General features: G+C 37.7%; 1 protein-coding gene across 7 annotated transcripts in view; it reads right to left on the reverse strand.

Moving 5' to 3' along the window:
- JADE3 (jade family PHD finger 3) overlaps nt 1-26587 on the reverse strand; it is a 201285-nt gene that overhangs the window by 10560 nt on the left and 164138 nt on the right. For all 7 annotated transcript variants that reach the window (XR_013482761.1, XR_013482760.1, XR_013482759.1 and 4 more), the window contains 5 exons: nt 25992-26203; nt 22248-22415; nt 16582-16698; nt 4006-4479; nt 194-311 (listed from right to left, as the gene is read on the reverse strand). Coding sequence is in view for 1 of the 7 variants with exons in the window: in XM_078146310.1 (XP_078002436.1) it covers nt 194-311; nt 4006-4479; nt 16582-16698; nt 22248-22415; nt 25992-26203 (1089 nt within the window). In the remaining 6 variants the exon portion in view is untranslated. The remainder of the gene's footprint in view (nt 1-193; nt 312-4005; nt 4480-16581; nt 16699-22247; nt 22416-25991; nt 26204-26587) is intronic.

A 26587-nucleotide genomic window follows, 5' to 3' on the forward strand; every position in this document is an offset into this window, starting at 1 on the left:
AAAGTTGGTCTCAGAAAGAGGAAGACCCGCATTCAAGTCCTGCCTCTGACAAGCTCTCTGAGTGATTTTGGACATTTTCATGTCCCAGGAAACTCTCTAAGACTCTTAAATGCAATATATGAGCTGATCATCATTGGTAAAACGAATTTCCTCATCAGAGACTGACCCAATCATAATACCAGTCTGTGGTTACCTGTAGCAATTTCCTGGTTAGCAAGCTGGACTTGAAAATTGAAGATCTGTTCATGAACTTTGCTGTGGGACAGTTTCAGCTTCTCTCTCCTGCTGACCATGTAGCAGAGGTTTCTGACCTAGAAGCCCAATCAACCCCCAACAGGCAGAGGTTTAATTTGTGTGAAGCAGATCTAGCACCTGGGATTACAACAAATGTAAGGGGGGGCACAACATAAGAACTAGCTAGTAAAATACATACATTATAGAATCATATGGAAACAACACAAAAAGGCATTAGGAATTTCATACGTGAATCATCAGAAATGCTCCAGAAATGTCCCTTCTCTGAACTTTTATTTACCTTAGCATATTATTTCACTTCAATTTTTCAAAGTAATTCCCCTTCATTGACAGAGATCCACCCGGTAACAAGCAGAACTTAATTTTTAATGTCTTATCTCCCCCATTAGGAGTGTAAGCTCCTGGAAAGTAGGGTTCCTCTGACTATTTACATCTCCAGTGCTTTAGCACAAAGTCAGCACTTAATTAATGCTTTTTCATCTATTCATTCATTGCAATAGCCAAAAGCCTTAGTAGCTATGAGTTTCAAGCTGGACTTGAAAATTGAAGATCTGTTCATGAACTTTGCTGTGGGACAGTTTCAGCTTCTCTCTCCTGCTGACCATGTAGCAGAGGTGTCTGAAAACATTTATCACCTGGTGCCCAATCTTCTGGCAATGAGTCTCTCTTAATTAGGCTGCTCCTTGCATGACAAACTCATACACATCACCTGTCTAAATTCAAAGCCTTTCCATTTTGGAACGACCTAGTGATCTTGCACTCCATTGACACAACATTTGAGACCTAGGGTCAACTACCCACAGAGGTATGCTGGAGCTAGCTCAAGTCACTTTGCAAGAGCTGATCATTAAAATTTCAGGGTTTACATTTACAACTCAAAAATCAGCAAAGGCTACAAATCAGAGCTTGATTTACTGTTTTAGTGATTGGCTTGATTTAAGAAAGTAATGGAGAAAATGTTAATAATGTAGATTAAACTTAAATGTGTGTTTTGTGTACATTCTACTCCCCAAAAGTTGGTTGTTAAACATTTACTAGCATACTCTAACTTGGATCTTACTTGATCTAAGTTGGATCAGAACTTAGGTGGAGGCACTTCAGTATCATTCTCATGTGTACATGTACGTATACGTGTGTATGTATACACACACAGAGGCACTTATGTAAAAAATATCCACGGAGGATACAATCAATGTAAAGTAAAGGTTTAAAATTGTTGACTTCCTTTTAAAACTTTTAACATAAAATCTAACTCAACAGCACTTGGACTAAACTGAGTGTAAAGAAGTGTTAGATTAGTGGGGCAGGAGAAATGGTATAAAAAGTCTGTTAGAAAGAAAGGATATAGGTTCTTCCTACTGTGACCTCTGCTAGCATCAGTCATGCACATATTATGTTCATCATGAAAGGTAAAACTCCTCCAAAAAATTCTCATGGAATGAGTCTGACTCAGTCTGAGAATTACAGTCATTTTTAGGACACAATGGAAATTATCTAACACTTTTTTGCATAAATGTAATTTAATAAGTTGAGATCATTAATACCTTGAAAAAATCACAGCTGGTTAAGCACTGAGTGCCCTCCTTCCTACCATGGCCTCCTGAGTGGGCAGGAGAGGATCCCATAGGTTTAGGCGATCAGGCTGGATTAGGTAAAGGATCTCCAGAGCCAGAGACAAGTTTTGGAAATGTGAAAACCAGTATTTCGCTGACTTCTCTCAGGCATAACCTCTCATACCTAATAAATTATTACTGTAGTTGAAACCCAACTTAAAATTTTTCACAAAGACGTAGCTATGTCAGGATGACATAGAACATAGAATATGTTAAGTTGTAGTTTATAGCACTTGGCAAGAAGGTCCCAGTTGGCCCTCTGCAGGACTGGCTAAAGCAGCTGGTAATTGGAGTATTCCCAACCTTTTGGGAACCCGTAATTCAGTGTACCTTCTTCCCTAAAGTAAGGTAGATTTAGCTGTTGTCAGTCCCACCCTCCTCAAGGGGAAGAGCAAAGGGAGACAATTTCCAGAAGGAGGTAAGGTGAAAGACAGTTGTCTGTGTCTTCAAGAAATTAGTTTAAAATTTTCAATTGACAAGAAGACTTTTTAAAAAAAAATTCCCATGGATGTTCTAATTTACTCCCAAGGAGTAAGGCACTTGGGAGGATTGCATTAAATACTTTATAGTTGTGCTTCTCAAAAGCTAGATAAACTATCAAGTTAGTTATGAGCAGTATATTTTCTCCTAGGGTTACTTTTTGTCATTATATTCAGTAATAAACCAGCAGCTGACTTCTGATCAGATAAGCAAATTGTCAAGTCTGTCCCACCCCCACCCCCACCCCCACCCCCATTTTTATAATTCCACACATTCAACCCCTTTCACCCACCTCAATCTTTTGGTTATGATAATTAGTTTACCTTTACTGAGTAGTGAGTAAGGCAAAACTTAACTTGACAATATCTTAGGCAAAACTATCTCAGAATTTCATTTTCAAGTTCAAGAGACACCAGGAAGGCACCAGGCATTGTTTTCCCAAATCGTAAACCGCATATTAGAAAGGTAATTTATTAAGCTGAACCCACTGTTGGTCTGAAAGGTGGATCCTGGCTAAGTGGGTAAGTGTTTAGTTAACTGGCCCTGAGAGAATTTCAGAAGTTTAGGGAACTAGGCTGGATTAGGTGAAGAATCTTGAAGGTGGGTTATCTTGGCACATAGTTCAGGGCCCTGCACCTGGTAGGTACTTAATTAATTCTTGATTGATTGATCTTAAATAAAGTCATTGGGAATTCTTCCTTCCTAGTTAAAACATAAAACAAAACCAAACCAAAAAAGACCACCTCAGCCCTCAATCCCAGCCTGAAATCTTGGTGTCAAAGGTTCAACAAATATCAGCAGAGGGAGGAAAAAAAAGAAAAGCTTGGTAATTCAGGGTGTCCCAAAAGTGTTGGCTCAGTGGTAAGCTTTGGGACACTTGTATGACTTTTTTGGCTGATCTTGGCTATGGTAAAAAAATATAAAAGAGAATATGCCTACAGGTTTGACATAAATATAGTTATCATCTGTTTAGGAAGTTATGTGGTTCAAATCCAGGTTCAGACACTTACTAGCTGTGTGATCCTGGGCAAGATATTTAACCCTCTGCCTGCCTCTGTTTCCTCATCTGTAAAAAATGAGAATAATAACAGTCCCTACCTTCCAGGGTTGCTGTGAGGATCAAATGAAATAAAATTTGTAAAGTGCTTAGCCTGGTACATGGTAAGCACTATATAAATGTTAGTTATTATTATTTTTATCATCATTATTGTCATATTATAATATCACATATTATGCTATTACATATGTATAATAGAATATAGAATAATGTATATTATATCACGTTGTAATACAACATATAACCACAATGTAATGATATTTAGTTATAATTAATTTATATTATAATTAACAACAAATAATATTTGTGAAACAATATGCAAACCTTAAGGCATTATATAGATGATAGCTATGATGATGATGATGATGATGATGATGATGATGATGATGATGATGATGATGATGGTTATTATTTAACTATGAATTTTTTTTTACTACTTGCCCAAACCCAAACACTGATAAGCTACTTTCTGCAGTTTCAGGGAAATAAGGAGGTTATAATAGTGCCCCCAAAAAGACAATATTATAAACAATTTTAACTAGAAGAGCCTTGTTTTCTATTGAGCTGGGTATACAGTTTTCTGCTAGCCATCTTACTTACCCTCTCGAGATCCTGTCTCAGATGCATAAACATTCTCATGCGGGTATGAATGCTATCTTCTTTTGGCTGCACTAGGCCGTTTTCTTCATCCTCCTTAGGAGGAAATAATGGCTTATTAAAATTACTTTTTCGTTTTAATTTCCAGTAATTGTAGATGAAGTCCACAGCAAATCTAGGGAGGCCAAGTTCTGCAGCAACATCTTCTACTTTTACCAGGGAGTAGAATTCCTCTTCTAGCTCTCTTAATTTCTGGGCCCGAAGACTGGTTTTCTCACTTTCGATCTGGTTCTGATCCCCGGTGCTGTGGGAATGATCCCTAGCATCAGTCAAAGAGCTCTGCTTGTTTTTGCTATGCTTGAGGCAGTATGACTTGAATTTGACTTCATCCCCATCATCAAGGATAGTCTTCATCTCCAGGCTATGCTCAAATGCACAGGTGACATGAAAGGCAGTAATACAACTTTTTACAGAGCACTGAGGGAAGAAAACAAAATAAAACTCGGTATCAGCCGGGGGGAAGAGAAAACACACAAGTGTCAAAAACCAAAACAAAACCAAACAAAACCTAGAGGCTTCCAAGAAGGGAGAGATTCTACTAACACAAAGCTCATCTAAAACCACATGTTGATAACACAAGCTTTAACAAGACCGAGGGAAATAATCAAATCAATCCCCTGAGAAAACAAAACACTAGTCCCACTGGGATCATCAAAGCAGATTATGGCTTTAAAAGGTTGGGAAAGCTAAATAGCTTATTTTATGTTTGTTTGTTTGTTTTTTAATATATTTTTTATCTATCTGTGTAAGATGGGTAAGTGCTACTTCACAGAAAAGGAAACTGAGACTCAGAGAGACTGTGATCTCTATATCTATTAAGTAGCTATCACTCCTCAAACCCAGACTGTTGGATTCCTTGCCCAGTGTTACTACTGCTACCAAATATAACTAAAATGTGCCGGGAATTGTTTCATTGTTCTCTAAAAGCACAGGATCATAGAATCATAGATTTAAGTCTAGAAGGAAGCTCAGAGGTCACCTAGTCTGAACCCCTCAACCTACAAATGAGAAAACTGAAGTCAATGAAGGCTTTCCCAAGGTCATACAGGTAGGATGGCAGTAAAGGTGAACCCAGGTCCCATGACTTCAAATCCAACGCCCTTTCTACTGTACCATTTCCAATGTAGCAGTTTAAAGTAAATACTTTTTCAAAATGATTTCACAATGTCTAAGATTATTATTGTTTGTTATTGATTTTATTTCAGGAAGATAAATGTGTCTTCATGACTGATTTTTTTTTGGGGGGGGAACAGAATGGAAGAAAAAAGTTAATGTTTTGGGAAAATATGGTAGGGGAGTCAGAGTTAAAATGAACAGATCTTTTCATTCTGAAATATTCTATATAGAGAGATCATTTTATTGTTACTTTTACCCTAGAATTTTGATGACTAAAAGGTTATCAAAGGTGCATGTTATCAAAGGGTAACAAGGTACACGACCCTGGACACTAATAGATTTTATGGTTATATTTTGGGTCCCTTGTTCTTTCTCCTTAGTAACTAGTTAAGAGTTCAAAAATCAGAAATCCAATACCTGAAAAACCTGAACACAATACTTCAAACACTTCCAAGTAGACAAGCTTAATTAAATCAATTCTACTGATGTTGTTGTTAATAATTTTCAGTCGTGTCTGACTCTTTGCGACCCCATTTGGGGTTTTTCTTGGCAAAGATACTGGAGTGGTTTGCCATTTCCTTCTCCAGCTCATTTTACAGGTGAGAAAACTGAGGCAAACAGGCTTATGTGACTTGCCCAGTTAAGTGTCTGAGGCCAGATTTAAACTCAGGAACATGAGTCTTCCTGACTAGCCCCTGCACTTTATTCACCTCACCACCTAGTGCTTAGTAATTGCTGAATTGGGTTCCATCCAGGAACTCTTATCTACTGCCCTCAATTCTATTGATAACTGAGCTCTGAAGAGCCATACTAAGCAGAGCTTGTGCATACTACAAATGCAAAATAACTCTCCAATCTATCATAGGACCACGTATTTAGAGCTGGAAGAGATCTTAGAGGCCAGTTAGTCTGCTCATACAAACTCCTCATTTTACAGATGAGAGATTAAGTGACTTGCCCAAGGTCACATAGGGTAGTAAGAACGGAGCTTGGATCTGAAACCAGATAATAATTTCCTCTGACTCCAAAACAAATGCGCTTTCCTTTCCGTTGTACTATGCTGTCTCCTGATAACAAGTATACAATGGTGAGTACTGCCGCCCTAAACAGTTACACACAAGATTCATTCAACAAGCATTTTTTCAGACCTACTAGGTGTAAGGTGCTGGCTCCCTATCACTTCTAGGATCAAATACAAAATCCTCTGGTATTTAAGGCCCTTCATAACCTGGCCCCTCCTACCCTGTTACTCTACTTATACCTTATTCATTCCCATGTGCACTGTGATCCAGTGCATTTTCACTTGTTATCCCCCATACCTAGAATTTCTCCCTCTCCATTTCCACCTCTTGGTCTCTCTGGCATCCTTCAAGTTTCAGCTAAAATCTCACCTTCTACAGGAAGTCTTTCTCAATTTCCCCTAGTGCTTTCCCTCTATTGACTATCTCAATTTTTATCTTGTATATATCTCATTTGTACATAGTGTTTTCATATTGTCTCCCCAGCCCTTAACTACAAAGGACATATGAAGGAAGATGCTATCTGTATCCAGAGGAAGAACTGATAAATGCAAGTATGTATAGAATGTCATCTCTAGGGCAAGGGGTGGGGAGAGGGAAGGAGGGCAAAAAAAAGGAAAAAAAATTTACATGATGACTTTATTATATATTTAAAAGGAATGGCAAGTTGTACATAATAGATTTGCAGTTTCATGTGCAATCATCTTTTTAAAAATTATACTATATTATGGAAATGCTTTTTTATTCCATAAATTAAAAATAAAATAAATAAAAATTTTAAAATGAAGCTGTTTTGCTTAACTTTTTTCTCTGCTACAAGGGAAGATTCAATGTAGTAAGTATTGGGAAATGACTGTGACATAGAACAAAAACCATCTATAAAACTTTGAAATAAAACAAAATTGATAATTGATTTTAAAAAAGTAGACTCTTACTGACAATTACAAAAACAGAAACAAAAAACCCCTAGTCTTAAGAAGTTTAATTCTACTGATTCTACATCCAAATTACATTTGTAGGCAAATGATTTGAACTTTTACTAAGCAGATTTATAAATGATCTTTGTGGTTATATATTTTGTGGTTCAGGGCTAGCTAAAAAAAAAAGTATAGTGGGGCCTTGCACACAAAGATCTTATCTCTTACATGTGAGCTGAACTATACATGAGTGAGTGGCTAGTTCCACAGCACTTCAGCCCATAGAAAGGTTCAACTATAAGGCAGGTTGTTGCTTTCTCAATTCAGTCCGTTGGAGGGGAGAAGAAACTATTACCACTAGATCTTGGCCTTGAATCATGGAGCTATGACAGATTCCTTTATAGCACACACTCCAGAAGGGAAACTTTTTTCAGATGTAAGAGTTAAAATGATAGTGGAAGCCAAAAGGGAAACTGGAACTAAGTCTAAATGCCCGATTTAACGAGTTAGAACAAAGTTTATGAACTGGCAGCACACGGTTTTGTATGTCACCCCACACGCACTCAAGGTTGTTATTCCCATCTTTTCCCAGTTCTAGAACTGGGATACTCCAGTTCTCTTAGGAATGTATCAGCTGAACCCTTCATGGATGCCATCGCCCAAACTATGATTTCTCCCTCACTCGAGGCCTGCTGAGAGGTCAGGCAAGCCTGACACAAAACCCAGTGTCATCTCATTAAAGCCTGCACTTTGACCTGTTAGACTGCAGTAATTAATAATACACACTAGATTAGATAACATAGAACGTAAGACTTAAGACAAGAACTTCATAGCCTTCAAGAAAACTTTTTCCTCCCCTTCTCCCCAAGGTACTCTACCAATTCCTATTTTCTGCGGGATGAAAGAATTAATGATCGACATTCCCTGTTATCATCCTCACATAAGCCTTCAGGACAGTGTTGAGGATTTTCTACAGCTATGTAATTTTTTTTAAACTATGAAAAGGGGAATAAAAAGGATCTTTTCAGTTTGAAATTCTAGAAGGTACAGGCATAAATATGAATTAATCAGAAGGAAAGAAAATTATGTGACCAGGTGCTTAAATAAAATATATATCCCTCAAGAAACTAGAAGCAAAAGAATTAATCTAGCGTCAAAATATAAATAGTTGGACGCCTACATACTGAAGTGGCTGGAGGGAACAGCTTGTCTTGTCACTGAAAAATATTCTTATTCTCATACTGAGGAAAGAAGTGAGGAGAGGAGTGACAACTAAGGGATGCCATAGTACACAGAGTGGTGGAAAAGTTCAGAAAAAGTCAGAAAGACCTGAGTTCAAATTCAGCCTCAGACAGCAGCTGTATGAACCTGGGCAAATTACTTAACCGCTACCTGCCTTAGTTTCCTCATTTGTAAAATCAGAGTAATAATAGCTCCTAGCTCTCAGGATTGTGTGTGGATCAAATGAAATAATAATTGTAAAATGCTTACCATAGTGCCTGGCACATAGTAAGTGCTATATAAATGTTAGTTGTTATCACTAGCTGTGCAACCCCAAGCAAGTCACTTAACCTCTGCCTGCCTCAGTTTCTTTATTTGTAAAACAGGGATAATAATAGCAACCTCCTCCCAAGGTTGTTGTGAGGATAAAATGTGACAATATTTGTAAAGCAGTTGCAAATCAGAAAGTACTATATACATGCTACCTGTAAAGGAAATATTTGACTTTTTTTATATTAATACGACAACAATAACAACAACTGAAATTTATGTATTACTTAATGGTTTACAAAGGTCTTTCCTTACAACAACCCTTTGTATCAGATACTGCAAATATTATTACTTCCAGTTTATAAAGCAGAAAACCAAGTCTCAGAGAAGGGATGTGACTTACCCAGTGTTACACAGGTAAGATTCAAAACCCAGGTCTCTTCAAATCCAATGAGTCTTTCACTATATTCTACTACCTCTCATAACTTGCATGTGAGCAAATAACTTCCTATCTATTTTTAAAGCAAAGTAGCTCCCATATGTCTATAGCTCTTTTTTTTTTCCCTTAAAGATGAAAAAGGACCTTGGAATTAATTTGGGGAATTTTCTTCTATTCCTGTCACTTCAAAGAAGGAAAAAAAATGTTTATCAAATTACGACAAAGACCTAGAACTCAGACTTCTTACCCAGAGTCTCAGTAAGATTTGATATAACTACCTTCATAAAGCCTTCCCAAGCATCCCAGGCTGAAGGGTTGAAACTTTTCTCTGAAACCCACCGTGATTATTGTTGCTAAAATTTGTTCTGTAATTAATCAAGTTATACCTTTAATTCAACACTTATAAAGCACCTAGTTATATGCAAGAGACTTTGCAAAGATTAAAAATAACACAATCCTTATCCTTTAGGAGCTTACCTATGGCCTATACCATGTTTACAAATAAGTATGATACAAGGCTGAAAGTGATGGGGCAAAGAAGTGGCCCAAAGTGTTATGAGAAATTTGAGAAAGTAGAGATTATTTGGGGGGATGGGGAGTGGAGAAATCAAGTTACATAAAGGAATTGGGTTTGAAGGAAGAAAGACTTCAACAGATGCAGAGGGATTTGGGGAGAGAAGTCTATTCCAGCCATAGTGGAACAGTGTGAACAAAGGCACCAGAGACAAGAAAAAACCGGAGAACTGTGGAGTGTCCAGTTTGACTAGGACATAAAATACGTGAAGGGATAAGAGGTAAACTGAAAAGGTGACTTAAGACTAGATTGTCTGGATGAACCAAACTAGCTTTTTTCAATCCACAGGCTACCTGTATCTTAGTCACATACCTTTTTCTTGTCTGGTTCCCCTTCCCTCTGCCCTGCCTCTTCTCCAGAAATCCCATTATCTGTAATCTTCTATGCCTGGGGCCTCCCTATCTTCCCCTCTGTGACCTGGTGGGAAACCAATCAGACCTTACAGAATGAGATATACCCTGGGCTACTATCAGTTTGCCTAAGCTGCTCTGGTCCCAGAGAGGCCTTTATACATCTAATAAAGCTTACTCCCAAAGTCCTAATGTAATGCAGAACATTATTTTGCTATTTAGGTAGTAGGGCCCTTTAAGCCATGGAAAGCAAAAGTTGGTGCTTAACCTGGCCCCAGACCTCTTTCCTCCTAAATCTAAACAATAGTGAAATGTACTCTTGCATACCTCAGCATAGCCCGTACCTCCAATGCAAATGGATAAGAAAGCTTGCAATATAATTGCTTTAGATAATTATGTTTATAGCAGAGACCAGGACACCTGGTCTAGTTTGTGTGATCTCTGACCTGTAATGATGGGGTGCTCGGGTGCTTGTACTTGTGCCCCAATTTCTCCCTAGTCTCAGAAACACTGTCTCTAACAACCATTCCCCAGCTCAAGGACACTGTGCCTAGCAGTTATTCATGCATGGGCCTCAGCATGACCCATATCTCTCTCCCTGGTACAGCTACACAGAGCTGGGCTGCTCAGGCCCCAGCCCTCAGATCATGTCTCTGGAAGCCTCCCAATTCCTTAGTAAGTCCCTGTGTTGTGAGAAAGCTTTCCCTTGTTGCAGAGCATTCTTTCATCAAGACAGAGGGAGAGGGGTGTCCTTGACCAGCCCAAGGACTCTTCCTCCTGCCAGACTCCAAAGATCCATCCCCCCTCTGACCGGTATACTCTCTGTACTTTCCCATCCACAGCCCCCAAAGACACATCAGTATTCCTGGCATTTCTTTCCCATGCTGTTTGCCATATAAACCCTAGCTCGACCCCTAATAAATCCACATTTCAAATTACGTCTGGGTCTTGCTCACTGATTTCTTGGTACAACACTAATGAGACCATAGTGCAACAATGTGCCAAGTCCTGAGAGCAACCTCTTGGAAGTTCATCATGGATTCACTTCCTCTGCCATAGCTTGAAGACCAATGCGCCTGAGGTTCCCTGGAGATATTCAAGGTCATATGACTTTTCTACCTTCCTCCCTCTCACTCTGGAGGTGTCAGTGGTGACCCCAGAGAGAGACAGAAACAGAGAGGTGGAGGGAAGGGCAAGGAAGGGAGCTAGTAAGCTGTTCTAGTACTCTTCTCTTGTTGCTCTTCCCATTCTGTGTTTTTTTAGGAGTCTCCAATTAAGCCATATGGCCTTCCCTTAAATGTGGGAAAAGACCTTTGTTGCTCTTAGCATTGACTGAATGTGTAACCTGATTCTTCTGGGAATCATCTCTAACTACTAGCAAAGTCCCTCAAAAGGAATTTACATCTTCACAGGCAATGAAGAACTACTAAAAGTATTTGGGTAAAAGAGGGATAAGATCAGAACTGAATACAATGATAACTTAGGAACGAAGGATGTTTGGAGAACTAGGGTTGCCTGAAGGTGAGCTCTGTGATTTTATTAGTGTAAGAACTCCTGATTATGAAACTCCAGCAACCATTCTGCAACTTCATAGTCTTAAAGAGTTGCCTAGGGTCACTAAGAGGTTATTTGTCGTCACAGCATATGCCTGAGGTAACACTTGAACCCAGGCTTTCCTTCCTCTCAGATTCAGATGTCTATCCACTCTGCCATGCTACCTCTCTGGAGACTAGTAAATGTCCAACCAAAAACTAAATTGGTTGCAGTGAGAGAAAAGATAATGTGGTAGTATAGGTAAATACTGCCGGAGAGTAGAGAATGTGGTGGCTGATCAGAATGTGTGGCTGGATAGAGATGGAAGCATCTGAGATTCAAACCTCAGTGAGCATGGGTAATCGGTCCCTTTACACAGATGATATCGTTCTATGACTTAGTAAATGATCTTCCAGAGATATTACAGAACAAAAAAAAATCATCAATCATCATTTTGTAGGCAATGTGGTGATAAACCTCTGCACCCTGAACAAGGCTGGTCATAGGACTGACAGATAGGTCATGGGACTGACTGTCCCAAAACCCAGTTTGGTAGGAAATTAAAAATAATCATTTTTTGGAAAAAAAAAAGAGCTTTCTATTAGCTGTGTAGTTTGCTATAGGGTTCCCTAACATATGTTAAATCTTATTACTATGAAGATCAGCAACTGAAGTCTCTTATTTTTCTGTAATTTTATTCCTATGGCTGGAGATTAGAGATAGCTTTTGTTACAAGTACAGAATATTTTTATTGTGATTATATTTGCTAAATAAGAATAGTTGACTTATTTTCTCAAACTGAGCAGATCTGTAATAGACGGCATAAATGGGTAGACCTGATGTTTACATTGTATCTTCATTCATTATCCAAACTATGATAATATTCAAAATCAAAATAATATCTATATTATATGTAGCATGTGCTGCTGAATCAAAGGTACGTTGGAAAGTTACCCATATTTATGGTTTTAGTAAAGAGAAAACTTTCTGAGACATTCTTTCTGCATTTCCAATAGGATTTGATTTCACCCTCTGCCTTTTCTCTTTTCCCTACCAACTAGAGTAAATTATATGGGTTCATAATTTTCGAGTCCAGGCTTCTCTCTCATCCTCAACACAGCTGCCAAACTTAAAGCAAAGACGTGACTAAGTCATCCCAACCCACCCCAACTCAAAAGTCTTTTATAGCTCCTTATTGTCTCCAAGAAAGTAAAGAAGAATTAAGAAGCCTCTTGATGATTGGGTGAAAGAAGAGAGTATAGAAGCTGGCTTGAACTAAGATCTTGGCAACTGGTTCCACCACCTCTTGGAAAATAGAGGGAGAAGAAATGAAAGCAGGGTCAGATTTTATGTTCTTGGGCTCAAAGATCACTGCAGATGATGACTGCAGCCATGAAATTAAAATATGCTTGCTCTTTGGAAGGAAAGCTACAGCAAATCTGGACCACATACTAAAAAGCAGAGATATCACCTTGTTGACAAAAGTCTATATGGTAAAAGCTATGGTTTTTCCAGTAGCAATGTACTGCTGTAAGAGTTGGACTATAAGGAAAGCTGAGCACCACAGAATTGATGCTTTTGAAATATGGTGCTAGAGAAGACTTTTGAGAGTCCTGTGGCCAGCAAAGAGATCAAATCAGTACTTAAAAGAAACCAATTCAGACTATTCACTGAAGGTCAAATATTGAAGCTGAAATTTAAATACTCTGGTCACATAATGAGAAAATGGGACTCATTGGAAAAGACCTTTATGTTGAGAAAGATTGAAGGGAAAAGGGGATGGAAGAAAATGAGATAGACAGATAGTGTCACGGAAACAATGAACATGAACTTTGACAGACTTTGAGAAATAGTGGAGGATAGAAGGACCTGGCATGCTATGGTCCATGGAGTCACAAAGAATGGGACACAGCTGAACAACAACATTGTCTCCAAGATAAAATATGCAATCCTCCTGCCATCATTTAAGGCCCAACACAATTTGGTTTCCGCCTAACATTTCTGGTGTTAATTAGTATGACTCCCCTTCCCATGCTCTCTATAGCTAGCAAACTAGTTTGCTAGCTGCTCCCCAATTGTGATATTTTATCTCCTACCTTTTTATCTCCTATATCTTTGAACATATAGTCAAGCCCCTAATATGCGGAGTGTGTTTTTTTCTCCTACCCGTTAGGCTTTCTAGCTTCCTTCAATAGCTCAAGTGTAGCTTCCTACAGGGTCTTCTCTCCTGGTCTCTCTAACTGTTGATACTCTTTTCCCTTTGAAAGAATATTCAGTCAGTCAGTGAACAAGCATTTACTGAGGATTTACCAAGTGAGTGGCACTTTGCTAGGCACTGGGGTTGTATATACTGAGCTCTCCCACATGTTATAGACTTCTTGAGGGGAGGCCTTATTTTCTTTTTAATCTTTGTATTGCCAGCACCTAGACTAGTGTCATGCGTTTATAATAGACACTTAATTTTTTGTTGAATTGAATCAAATTAATTATATTCTAATGTTCTGACTGATGACACTAAAAATTATTTTTTTTCCTTGTCTTATCTTCATAGGAATGTTCATTAGGACACAAGTATAATTTGAGGGCTTTGTACTTGTTATTTGAGTCTAAAAAGAAAGCCTTCAGCAAGACATGCTGGATTCTTCAAGATTTTGCTAGATTTTCCAACTGCAATAGTTGGGTGGGGGTATCTAACCTGCCAAATTCAAAAAGGCAGAAAATTACTTGTCATTCTTTTGGCATTTAGCCAAAGGAGTCTTTCTGCACTTTCTCAGGAAAGGGGAGGATTTCTATATGAAGCATTTGGATTTGGGCTAAATGACTAAGATTGTTAATTAACACTTGCCAAATTTACTTTTAGGGTTTTATTTTTGTTTACTTTGATTACTTAGGAAAAGTAAATATTTTGTTGGTATTTGGCAGCCATTTTATGGATTCTTTTCTTTTACACTTATCTGTACTTGGAAGTGCTTATTATAAATACCCATTAAAGGAGTAAGCAAAAATGAGGTTGGTACACTGTAGATTAGGATGATACTTCTATGGTTCATCCATTTAACCTAGATTTGAGAAGACAATGATGTGGTTAGAGGACCCAGACCTTTCATTTCTAATTTGTTATTCTTGGCACTGAGGCTTCCTGGCAGCCAATGGGAGCAATGCTCTATCAGAATCTCTCAGTTGGTAGAAAGAGCAGGAGTACCAGGAATTCTAGTCCTTCTCCAAGAAGTCACAGGAATTTCTGATACTTCTAACAGCTTCCCCCAAATGAATACTTTTCTCCAGGAGTGTACAATGAGGATTCTTTTTTTTTCTTTTTTTTAAGCATTGGGATTATGTGACTTGCCCAGGGTCACACAGCTAGTAAGTGTCAAGTGTTTGGTCTGAGGGCGCATTTGAACTCAGCTACTTCAGACTTCAGGGCTGGTGTTCTATCCACTGCGCCACCTAGCTGCCCCTGAGGAGTCTTCATAGTCCAGAAGTCACTTTCAATATCTTTCTCTACCCTTTTTTTTTAGAAAATATAATAGAAGGGCAGCTAGGTGGTAGAGGACTTGCTAGGCCTCGGAGTCAGGAGGACCTGAGTTCAAATCTGGCCTCAGACCCTTGATGCTTACTAGCTGTGTGACCCTGGGCAAGTCACTTAACCACAACTGCCTCACCAAAAAAAGAAAAGAAAATACAAATTCCTTGACTTGGCATTCAAGGCCCCGATAGCCTGGAGCAGGGCTTCTTAAACTTTTTCTACTTGTGACCCCTTTGTGCCTGAGAAATTTTTATATGATCCAGGTATACAGGTATATGAAATAGGTATACAAATATATGAAATAGGTATACAAATCAAACATCTGCTGATAATAAATTATGAAGAAATTTATTTTAAGACAATTCTTTGCTATACATATAATTTTACCATTTATTAAGATGAAAGCAAATTTGCATACTTTGTATGCAAACATACATGTTTATTTTTACATAAAGAATTAAATCTTGGTGGAATATTTGATACTGTAAGACATTTAATGTTTTTCAGAGTTCATTGATATTTTGATTTTATAATAGTCAATGCTGAGAATGCTGCTTCACATAAATATGTGTCACAAAACGGTAGAAGTATGTTTAGAGATATTTTAGAAATTGCTGGAAATTCTGTCCTAATCCCATGCCAGAAATCATTTAATGATTTTTGATGTACAGTGAAAAACACTGCAATCCATAACATACAATAGTCTTGAATCTGAGCTGAGGTGTTTCTGGCAGTGCTCGTTGGTGTTTTGTGGTATGACTATATGCACAGTGCAAAGTGTGAATGTTGTGTGTTCAGAGCAAAGGCTGCATGCAGTGAAGTTGTGCAACGCAACATGGACAAATGTTGCCAGAAATACCTCGGTTTCATAATGCATTTGATTTTGAATTAATTTTTGGTCTCTGCATGTTCAGAAGCCTTTTACTGTTGCCAACTTGTTTGTGATCCTCACATTCAATTATGTGACCCCATATGGGGCTGCGACTCACAGTTTAAGAAGTTCTGGCCTATAGGAATGTAAATGTAAAACCTAAAAAAAAAAAGTGCTGGCCTAGATAGACTACATTTTCAGCCTTATCAAAGTAGTCACTTTACTCTTTGTCTCACATTCTATATTCTAGTCAAATTTGGTTGCTCAAGATTTCCTAATCTCATTTCCTGATCTTAACCAGCCTTGGTTCCTTTCTTCATGTTATCCACGTTTGCAATGGTTCCACCCAATATTTCTACCTGTCGAAATCTTTGCAGCAATTTGAGATCCAGCTTAGGTGCCACCTCCTCCAGGAAACCTTTCCTGAGTCCCTCAGCTATAAGTGATTTTCTTTTTCTCCAATTTCCTCATACTACTTTCAGTTCTCCTGTACACTTTTAATTTGTATCATATCTATTTTCTTTTCCCACCTACTACACTGTAGGCTTTTTGCCATTTGATTCTGGTATCCCCAGAGCCTTGCATAGTATGCTGCTTATGGCTGCTTTTAAAATGGGTGCTGAATTGAATTGTCAAAGAAGTTTTATTACTTTACGTTGCACATCCTTCTAATGAGGACATACCTGAATACAAGCTCCTGTCTTTAACTTGCATAAACTGCAGACTAAAGACCATCGGCTAGGTGGGATGTGAGAGACTTTTGTGATTGGTTCCATCCTTTCAGGGCAGGCTATGCTGACCTGAAAAAAACCAAAAATACGACCATCAATTATCCTCCAAGTTTTCAATGTACATCCTATACAGTATAAATTATTTCATAGGAAGTTAAGAGTTTGTAAAAATGAAAAGATGGAGTAAGTCTTGATAGGGATGAAAACAAACCCAGAAACAAAAGTAATTTGCTCCTAAACACTGTTCGGGTCAATCATTTTTGGCAAAGGAAATAACATAGTGTCCCACAAGTTTTAGTGTGCTTTTAAGCTATTGAAGCTTTAATAGCTTAAAACTGCACTAAGACTTTTGGGACACCGTATATAGAAGGTGACTAGAGAAGACAGAAGTGTGGCAGTGGGATGGCTGTTATTATACAAACTGGGGAATATTTTATTTGATCAGGGACTAACAGAACTTGAGAAAATGGAAGAGGTAGAAAATCTCATCATTACTGTGAAAAAACTGATACTCTAGGGAAGTAGAGTGGTTTTATATAATGGAAAAATGATCACACATAAATGGAAACAGTAAAAAAGATATATTTTAAAGGCAAATCTGAGTTCAAATCTTCTGTCCCTGACAACCCGTGTAACTGGACAAATCACAACCTCTCTTGGCTTTAATTTTCTCATCTCATCAAAAAGAAGGGGTTTGATTAGTCTTAAAAGTTCCTTATAGTTATAAATTTATGATTTCATCATAAGTTATGTCTTGCCATTCTAAGATTGAGGCAAAAAGGATTCTTGAAATTTTTTATTCCCAAGCAAACCAGAGTTCAAACAATGGTAGCTAATCTCTCTCTTTCTCTCTCTCTCTCTCTCTCTCTCTCTCTCTCTCTCTCTCTCTCTCTCTCTACACACATACACACACACACACACACAGCACAAAGAGAAGCATGTTATAATATAAGGAAGAATTCTCAGCAATGATCGTATTTGCAATTGCAAATTTCACATACCACCAAAAATCATTAAAATTATTTTTAATTGATTTTGAGTTTTTAATTTCCTCCCCTTCCCTCTCCTCTCCCCTCCATAAGATGGTGTGCAACTTGATATAGGCTCTACTTATGCATTCATATTAAACATATTTTCACATTAGTCATGATGTAAAGAAGAATTAGAATTAATGGGAGGAACAACGAGAAAGAAGAAACAAAACAACAAAAGAAAAGGAAAGCTAATAGTACGCTTCCATCTGCGCGCAGACTCCAAAGTTCTTTCTCTGGGGGTGGATAGCAAAAAATTATTAAAATTAGAAAGATGAAAGAAACCTTGAAAATCCTATAAAGATTAGAAACTGGGATTGATTTCCTGCTGAATAAGAAATCTCCACTTACTTTTGTGGGAAGATTAACGAAGTGCTACAACAGCTGGTGGCACCAGGGTTGGGCCTAAAGTCAGGAATTCCTGAGTTCAAATCTAGCCTCAGACACTTACTACATGTGACCATGAGTAAAAATTGCCTCAGTTTTCTCGACTATAATATGAGGATAATTGCACTTACCTCAAGGGTGATTGTGAGGATAAAATGAGATAACATTTGTAAAAAGGACTTAGCACATAATAGGTGCTATATAAATACTTCTTCCTTTCCCCTTTCTCTTCTCTTCTGTGTACAAATACACACAAATACACGGACAAACACACACACCAGGATAAAACATCACTAGACTCATGCCATGACAGTTTCTGAAAACATTAACATCAAGACTGTTGTGCTCTCTGAAAGGGGATGGCTCCCTGCAAGATCAGCTATCCTGTATCTATCTTGTCTATATGTATTTGTTTGCATGCCTGTTGTCTTTCCCATTAGCCTTTGAGTTCCTTAAGAGCTTGCAAGGACTGTCGTTTGCTTTTGTATCACCAGCGTACCTGGCACATAGCCAATGCTTAATAACTGTTTATTTATTATTCACTATTGGGAAAACACAGTATTCTTTCCTGGCTTGAGTAATAGCTTAAAAAAACAGTAACAGAAACTGTAGCTTAAAAGAAGAAACAAATTCAGTCTTCCCTGACATTCACTAGGGTTAGGGGCACAGGTCCCCAGGAATGTGAAAAAACTGTGAATAAGTCTAGGCCCCATTCCAAACCTTTATTTTTAATAATTCTGATCAAGTTTATTTGACACACAAAACAAGTGAAACACATTGCACCCATTAAAAAGTTGCAGTTTCTAGGAGAGAGATCAGTATCTTGCACACTACTAGGTGGAGTCTTTGCAGCTGCTGGTGTAGCTGCAGCAACTGCTTTGTGGATTTCCTTCTCTTAGCAAAAACACAAGATACAAAGATCATGCAGGAGAAAATCACGTGACTAAGTCTGGGTGGTAGAGAGAAAAAGAGGAGGCACACCCAAAGAGGATGTGAGGACCACGATTCTTTACTGCACTGAAATGTTTACCAAAATTCAACTGTTTATGATAAATGTATATACGTATACTTATGGTAGCAAATGACAAACTAGATTATTAATTAATATACAGTACTTATGCATTTATGACTTGCTAAATTATTTTTCTAGTTTTCTTTATCCATATGCATCGTCTGTGATTTTCCATAGTACACCACAAATCTCCAAAAAATTCCCATATAATTTGTCAATGGCCAACCCACAAAAAACCAGAACCTCAAATATGAAACTGGTGAATTTTGAGGGATGACTATATAAAGCCTTAATTCTTAAATCACAGAATACAGTTACATATTCTTAAAATATTTTAAAAGGCATTACAATTTACTCTGGTGTAAAATTGAGTTCTGTGATTAAACTTAGAACCACTCCAGTATGTCATCAGAGCCAGCTGAACCTGGATTCTCAAGAGACTTTGTTCAAAGAGAGCTCAAACTCTGGTATTTCTTACCAAGCTAGAACAGCTAAAAGGACATGACCAGATAGAGGCTACAAGTCTGCCATCTCAAACTAGCCTAAGTTTGGAAAGCCCCAGAAGTGATCACTATGTGATACATTTTTTGGTGGTGTGGGGGGAAGCTATTACTCATGAAGACCATTTACTAATATGTAAAAAGATCAAGATTTGTTGGTGGGGTAATTTTTGACTCACCTGTGATTAGTCACATGGTAAACAGGTAGCAAAACTTGGGCTTGGACCCAAGGGTTCTCATTCCAAATGAAATCACAGATCTTTCAGTGTACTGAAGAAGTCTAGTGTCCAATAAATCAAGGGATTCATAACAAAGATTTTCAGCATAAAAAGCTAGAGTTTAACTCGTATTTTGGAGGGTTCAATTCAGATATCTCTTCAATAACTGGTTTGGGAATTAGTTTTATTGGGAACATCTCATTGTTTTATGTATTAAAATGGGCAGGAACCAATGTCATACTTCCTTAAAGCCAAAATCAGGCAAGTCAGAGGGAAAGTAATAAATCCACAGAACTGCTGGGATTTGGAGGATAGGAGATGGGTTAGATCAACATATAAATTAAGAAAAGTATTTCTGCTTTAAGACAGCATTTCATATTTAGTCTTATGGTTGTTAATTAGCATAAGAGGTTTGGCTTAGTGGGGAAAAAAAATCATTTAAGTAGGAGTCAGGTCACAGAGGTGGGGAACCTACAGCCTCAAGGCCATATGTGGCACTCTAGGTCCTCAAGTGTGACCCTTTGACTGTTGATCATGTGGGTTCAAAAGGCCACACTTAGTTACCTAGAGGGCTACATATGGCCTCGAGGCTGCTGGTTCCCCACCCCTGTGACCTGACTGTCAGATCTGGCTTCTACTCTCGTGTCTGCCACTAACTAGCTATATGACTCTGGGGACTTTGCTTAATTTCTCTAGGCCTCAGTTTCTTCACCTGTAAAATGAATGTGTTGAACTAGAAAAGTCGTTAATTCAATTCTGATGTTCTATGAGATCATTACCATTTCCTCTCACATCTTTAACAGAATATTCAATTGAATTTCCTTGGTAAAACAAATACAGCAAAAGGTTCAAAAGGAGAAAAATTAATTTCATCACTTCTGTATCTACAGGACAAAAAGAAATGTTAACCAGCTGCAGGCCTGATTCTGAACCTTTTACATGAGAAAAACTAAAAAGGAAGGAAATATATGTTAACATGATTTTATCTAGGTAATTAGATGCTAAGACAATGGCTTCTATCAGTAAGTAATATTTTATCTTTTGCAGGTTGCTTGGATATGATACTAACTGCCTTGATGACAATAGTAATGAGTATGGCTAAAGAAGCTGAGAAATGGAACAAATTGCTAATGAGATATTATCAGCTAAAAGTAAATTAAAGCATCCAGTCTTCTAGTCATGCAGGTTCACTGTGACATAGATTTTCTGGATCCAACCTGCGCAAACAATGAATCAGAGCAGTCAGGTGGAAAAGTGAATAGAGGGCTGGGCCTGGAGTCAGGAAGATCTGAGTTCAAATGAGGCCTCAGAAACTTACTAGCATGTGATCCATGGCAAGTCATGTAACTTCTGCTTGCCTTAGTTTGCTGATCTGTAAAATGGGGATAATAATAGCACCTACTCTCAAGGTTGTTGTGAGGATCAAATGAGAATATGATTGTAAATTACTTAGCACAGTTCCAGGCACATGGTTAAGTGTTACATAAATGTCAGCGATTATAAGCTATTTTGGTACAGTGGATAGAATGATGGATTAGGAGTCAAGAAAACCTGGATTTAAATTCCATATCTGACAATTTCAGCTGTGTGACAACGGGCAAGTCATTTAACCCTTTGAGGATCAGTTTCCTTATCTGTAAAATAGGGCTAAAAATGCTTGGTACCCACTTCAGAGAGTAGTTGTGACACCCAAATGAGATAATGTACATAGCTTTGCAAACTTCAAAGTACCATGTAGATTTATTATCAGTTTAACATCTATGTAGGTGTACATATGGATGCACATATATATATATACACACATATATATATATATATATGTATATATATATATATATGTATATATATATAGATTATTTCCCCAAAGTTTGCAAAGTATTCTTGTCACAACTCCCCTGTGAAATAAGTGGTTATATGTATTATACCATCCAGGTTAGAGTGAGATAAGAAAACAGATTCAAAGACTTTATGTGACTTGCCTGTGGTCACATAGAGTGGATGGCAGAGCAAGGACTTGAAGCCATATCTGGACTCCTCATTGGACTTCTAGCCTATATTTGTTGCTTAGGCAACCGCCATATGTTAAATGGAATAAAATAACTACAAGAAGGGGGAATAGAAAGGTGGCTTAAGAAATTCACTGGATCCTGATTTAAAATAATCTGACACAGATGTGGACCACAGAGAAATGGGTTATCTCTTTCGAACTAATAAGCTCTGTAAACAGTGTTCAATTGAAGGCCAACCTTCATGTGATCGCAATGTGGACAGAATGATTGTCGTGGCTTTGCTTTTTTAAGCACTCCCACACACTCAGATATCAACCATTGACCACATCTTTAAACCAGAAGAGCAATATTATGCATATCTGGCAGATGCAAATATCCTTTAAGCTAATCCATGGCACATCTATAGAAAAAGAGAGGGTCCTCAGGAGAAGGCATAATAATGACCTTGAATGGATTTTTACCTCTGGAATCCATAAGGCGCAGCTGACATGAGCCCATTTGGTCCCAGTCCTGGTAGCCTTCATGGCTCCACCTCTCTTTGGACACAAAAGACACTGAGGATGAATGCCCAGAACACAGGTACGACATAACCAGCTTCCTTCTGGAACCTTGAGAATGCCATAACATGCCTTGGAATACAAGAAAAAAAAATCTTGTTAATGTTCTCACAGATAATGAAAGAACAGACAAAATGTTTTACATGATATACACCAATAGCAAAATCCATTTTTAGGGGAAAGACACAACTAACAACAAAGCAAGCTAACTGGGAATTTAGTTAAAAAAAACCAAGCAAACCATAACAACAACTACCAACCAAACTTGGAAACTAGGGTTAGCATAGATTTGGCTTAATCTGCAATGGGGTATAATGAGAACTGATTTTCAGAATGACTTTCAGGATTTATAAGATTTCTAAGTCATTGAAGAAAGGGTCAGCTACACAGTCGGTGTATATATTCACGAAGGCAGAAAAGCAGAATTATGCATTTTAGATAGGTTTATAATAGTATGAAAACAAAGAATATTTGTCTAGTTAATCCTCAGATAAACTGAAAATTAAATCAATTAGATCAACCCACTTTAGGGGTATTCTGGTTAAATGAGGTTTTAGTACTCCTTGAAAACAAATGAAATTTCTGTGATCCAAAATTTAACCCATCTTCTATCCAATGAATTTCTAATTTCTCTATCAGGAAGAGTTTGGGAACTGGCAGTACCTAAATACATACATATATACGATAACACTGTGTAGCTGACCCTTTCTTCAATCACTTAGAAATCTTATAAATCAGCTAGGTGGCACAGTGGATAGAGCACCAGCCCTGGAGTCAGGAGGACCTGAGTTCAAATCTGGCCTCAGATACTTGACACTTACTAACTGTGTGACCCTGGGCAAGTCACTCAACCCTATTGCCTAGCCAAAAAAAAAAAATTAACCGAATCCACAGTCTACATGTATTTTGGTGAAAAGAGTCTTAGGATCAAGAGACCTAGGTTTAAGTCTCTACTCCAACATTTATTTGCTATGTATCTATAGGTAAGTCATTTAACTTCTCTGGTCTTTACTTTCCTCATCTGGGGAATAGATAAAACAATACTTGCCCTATTTCAGTGCTGTTGGAAGGAAAGCACTTGGCAAACCTCCAGGTGTTATAGATCATTTATTTTTGTTACATAGAATACCATACCAAAGAAGGTCCATAACTAGAATAGTGACACTGAGGGTGATGGCTCAAAAATGAACATCACAATGAAAATACATTAAAGAAGAAATATATATACACATACACATATATTTTTAAACCTCAGCCATTCACAATCTTGTAAAAAAAAATTTACTGAATATGAAAAATAAGCCATATAATTCTTTAGTCAACAGAGGGCAGTCTAGCTTAAGTATTTTTAAAAATTATCAAACTGCATCTAGGACACAGTAAAATGGTTAGCTTATACTTAAATCCAGTAAACTGATTTTTAATTGAAGCTTTATGCAAACAGATTTTTATAGCTTGAATACATTTTCTAGCTGCCATTATTTAACATCTAGATAAATTAGTAACACCTAGGCAGCTGAATGGCACAGTGGATAGAACAGAGTACTGGATCACAAGCCAGAAAGATCCAAGTTCAAATCCAATCTCAGACATTTACTAGCTACGTGAGACCCTAGGCAAATCACTCAATTGCTGTCTGCCTCAGTTTCCTCATCTGCAAAATGGGCAGGGCTAATAACAGCACCTGTCTCCCAGGGTTGTTGTCAGGATAAAATGAGATAATGTTTGCAAAGCACTTTGCAAAGCCTAAAGTAGTATGTAAATCCTCATCTCATCATCATCATCATTTCTGACCACCATTGGAAAGAGATATTATTAGCTACAATTCTGGATAAACCCCGATTCCATAAAGAATAATTTGGTATCCATTCTGATTTGAAACCCACTACCAGAGCCCAGACTAGAAAAAGGTAAAGTATATCACTACTTATCAAGGAGTGGGCTTTAAAAACAGCAACAACAACAACAACTTTTTATAAATACACACATGTTTACCACCAGAAAATTCTCTCATGGCACATGTGTATTCATTTTGTGATGTCATATATGTTCCAGGGAGGGCTTAAGGCCTCAAGTGGATGAGGACACACAGTATGCCCTCTCTCAGCTTTGCTAATTAGGTGAAGTCTGTGGCCTGCTTGGGGATACACTAATACATTTTCCCCCTCAAATCCATTCTCATTAGACCCATAAAAAATTTGCTAAAAGAGAAGATAATTAGACTGTGAATTATCATCTTTTATTACTATGCAATATAAAATGTATCTGGCATATTTAGGAAAACAAGTTGAAATTCATTATGAAATAGTTAATTATAAGAGAATTAAATAAATCAAACAACAAATATTTAGTTAGTACTTACTCTGTGTAAAGTACTGAGTTAGGTAATGGGGAATGCAAAAATCTTAGGTGAGGTTCCTCCTACCATAAAAAAAATTTGTTACCTAGCTAATTATGTAGGACATGTATACAGAAAGGAAACTTAAAAATAAAATACAGTATATGAAAAATGCCAAATAAGTTGTGAAGATAAGTGCTAGAAGAGGTCTGAGAAGGGAGAGATCACTGTGGCTTGGAATAATCATGGAAGACTTTATGGAGAAGACGGTATTTCAGCTGTAACTTGAAAAGTAGGTAGAATTTCCACAGTTAGAAAGGGAAGGAGCAGGTATTCCAGGCAGGATGAATTGTGAAAGCAAAGCACAGAGCTGAAAAAAATGCCAGGTGTATTTGGGATATAGTGAGATTCAGGCAGTGTAGCACAGAAAAAAAGAAAGCAGAATTTGCAGTTCAAGGACCTGGGTGCCTTTCTGCTTATACATTATACACTTCTACATTGGGCAAGTCACAAAGTCCCTCTGAGCTTCAGTCTCCTCATCTGTAAAATGAAGGGGTTGGATTAAATGGGCCTTCCAGCTCTAAATCCACTATCCTTCAGGCAAACAAATTTTGTTAAAGTAGAGAATTTGGATAAGGGAGAAACAGGAGATAAGGCTAGGAAGAGATGCAGAAACATCAGGCTAGGAGTTCCAAAATTTGAGATCCAAACACAGATCCGTCTCTCACTGTGATTTTGGGTGGGTGATTTCACTAATTTCCTCATATATGAAAAGTGGATATAATAATACCTGTTCAGTCTATTTCACGGGGCTGTTGTCATCAAAAGAGGTAATATACACTATAAAGTGCATACAAATGAAAGAAATAAAGGTAAGTAGTGGGCAGTTCAGAGGGCCTCAAATGCCAGGCTAAGGATGTTAGCTTTTTTGTGGCAGACAATGGGGAGAAAGGACTGAAGATATTTAGATATTTGATCAAGGGAATGAATGACAAATTTCAAAGTATGAGATTAGTGATAATATGTAGTATAGCTAAGGGGAAGAAAATGCAAGTATAGAGGAAGATTAGTAGGCTATTTCAGTAGTCAAAACATATAGTGAGGTGATAAAGATCTGAACGTAACCACCAAAGATAAATCACCCAGGCAATCACAAGAGGCTTTACTTCCAGGAGATGCAAGAATTACTTTCTTCATATTTTCCCCTTTCACTCTGATATGAAGGTCACAGAAATCCATTCTTGAACACCAATCCTTTAATTCAGAAAACTCTAAACAGTGTGTAGTTGCGAATCATTGGTCTCACTAACCTGATGAACACAGATGTCACACTTATCACAGAACACCATATCATTCCCTTCTTCACTGTCTGGAGAACGGCATACATCACAGATGACATCTTCATCATACTCTATGCCCAACCCTTCTTCTGTTTCAATAGCATGGTTCATATTTTCATGGCACTGACGTTCCAAGACTTCTACTGTCTTTTCCATAGTGTTCTCATCAACTGTCCCACACCCTGCACAGAGATATAATCAGCCAATCAAACAGCAGGCATGCTGCCTACTATATATGCCTGGTACTGAGAATGTGGGAAAACGTATAAAGCATTCTTTTAAATAATATTTCAGAAAAGCTTTTGTTAGGGTTCTTTAACATGTATACACACAGACACTTTCCATGGAGGTTATTGGTTGGCTCTAAGAAAATAGGACTTTAAGAAAAAACAAAATTGCAGAAGGCAGTTAGGTCAATAATAACAATGATATAATGGAAGAAGATATGTTACAAGGTAACCAAAATTCTGACTATAAAAGATTAAAATTGGTCTTTACAGAGACCATAGATTATAACAGGGATGCTTAGATATATTACCCATCTCAGCTATATGACTTTGAAACTA

Source organism: Phascolarctos cinereus, unplaced genomic scaffold, assembly GCF_003287225.1.
Source record: "Phascolarctos cinereus isolate Bilbo 61053 unplaced genomic scaffold, phaCin_HiC Scaffold_726;HRSCAF=1367, whole genome shotgun sequence".
Taxonomy (NCBI): Eukaryota; Metazoa; Chordata; class Mammalia; order Diprotodontia; family Phascolarctidae; genus Phascolarctos; species Phascolarctos cinereus.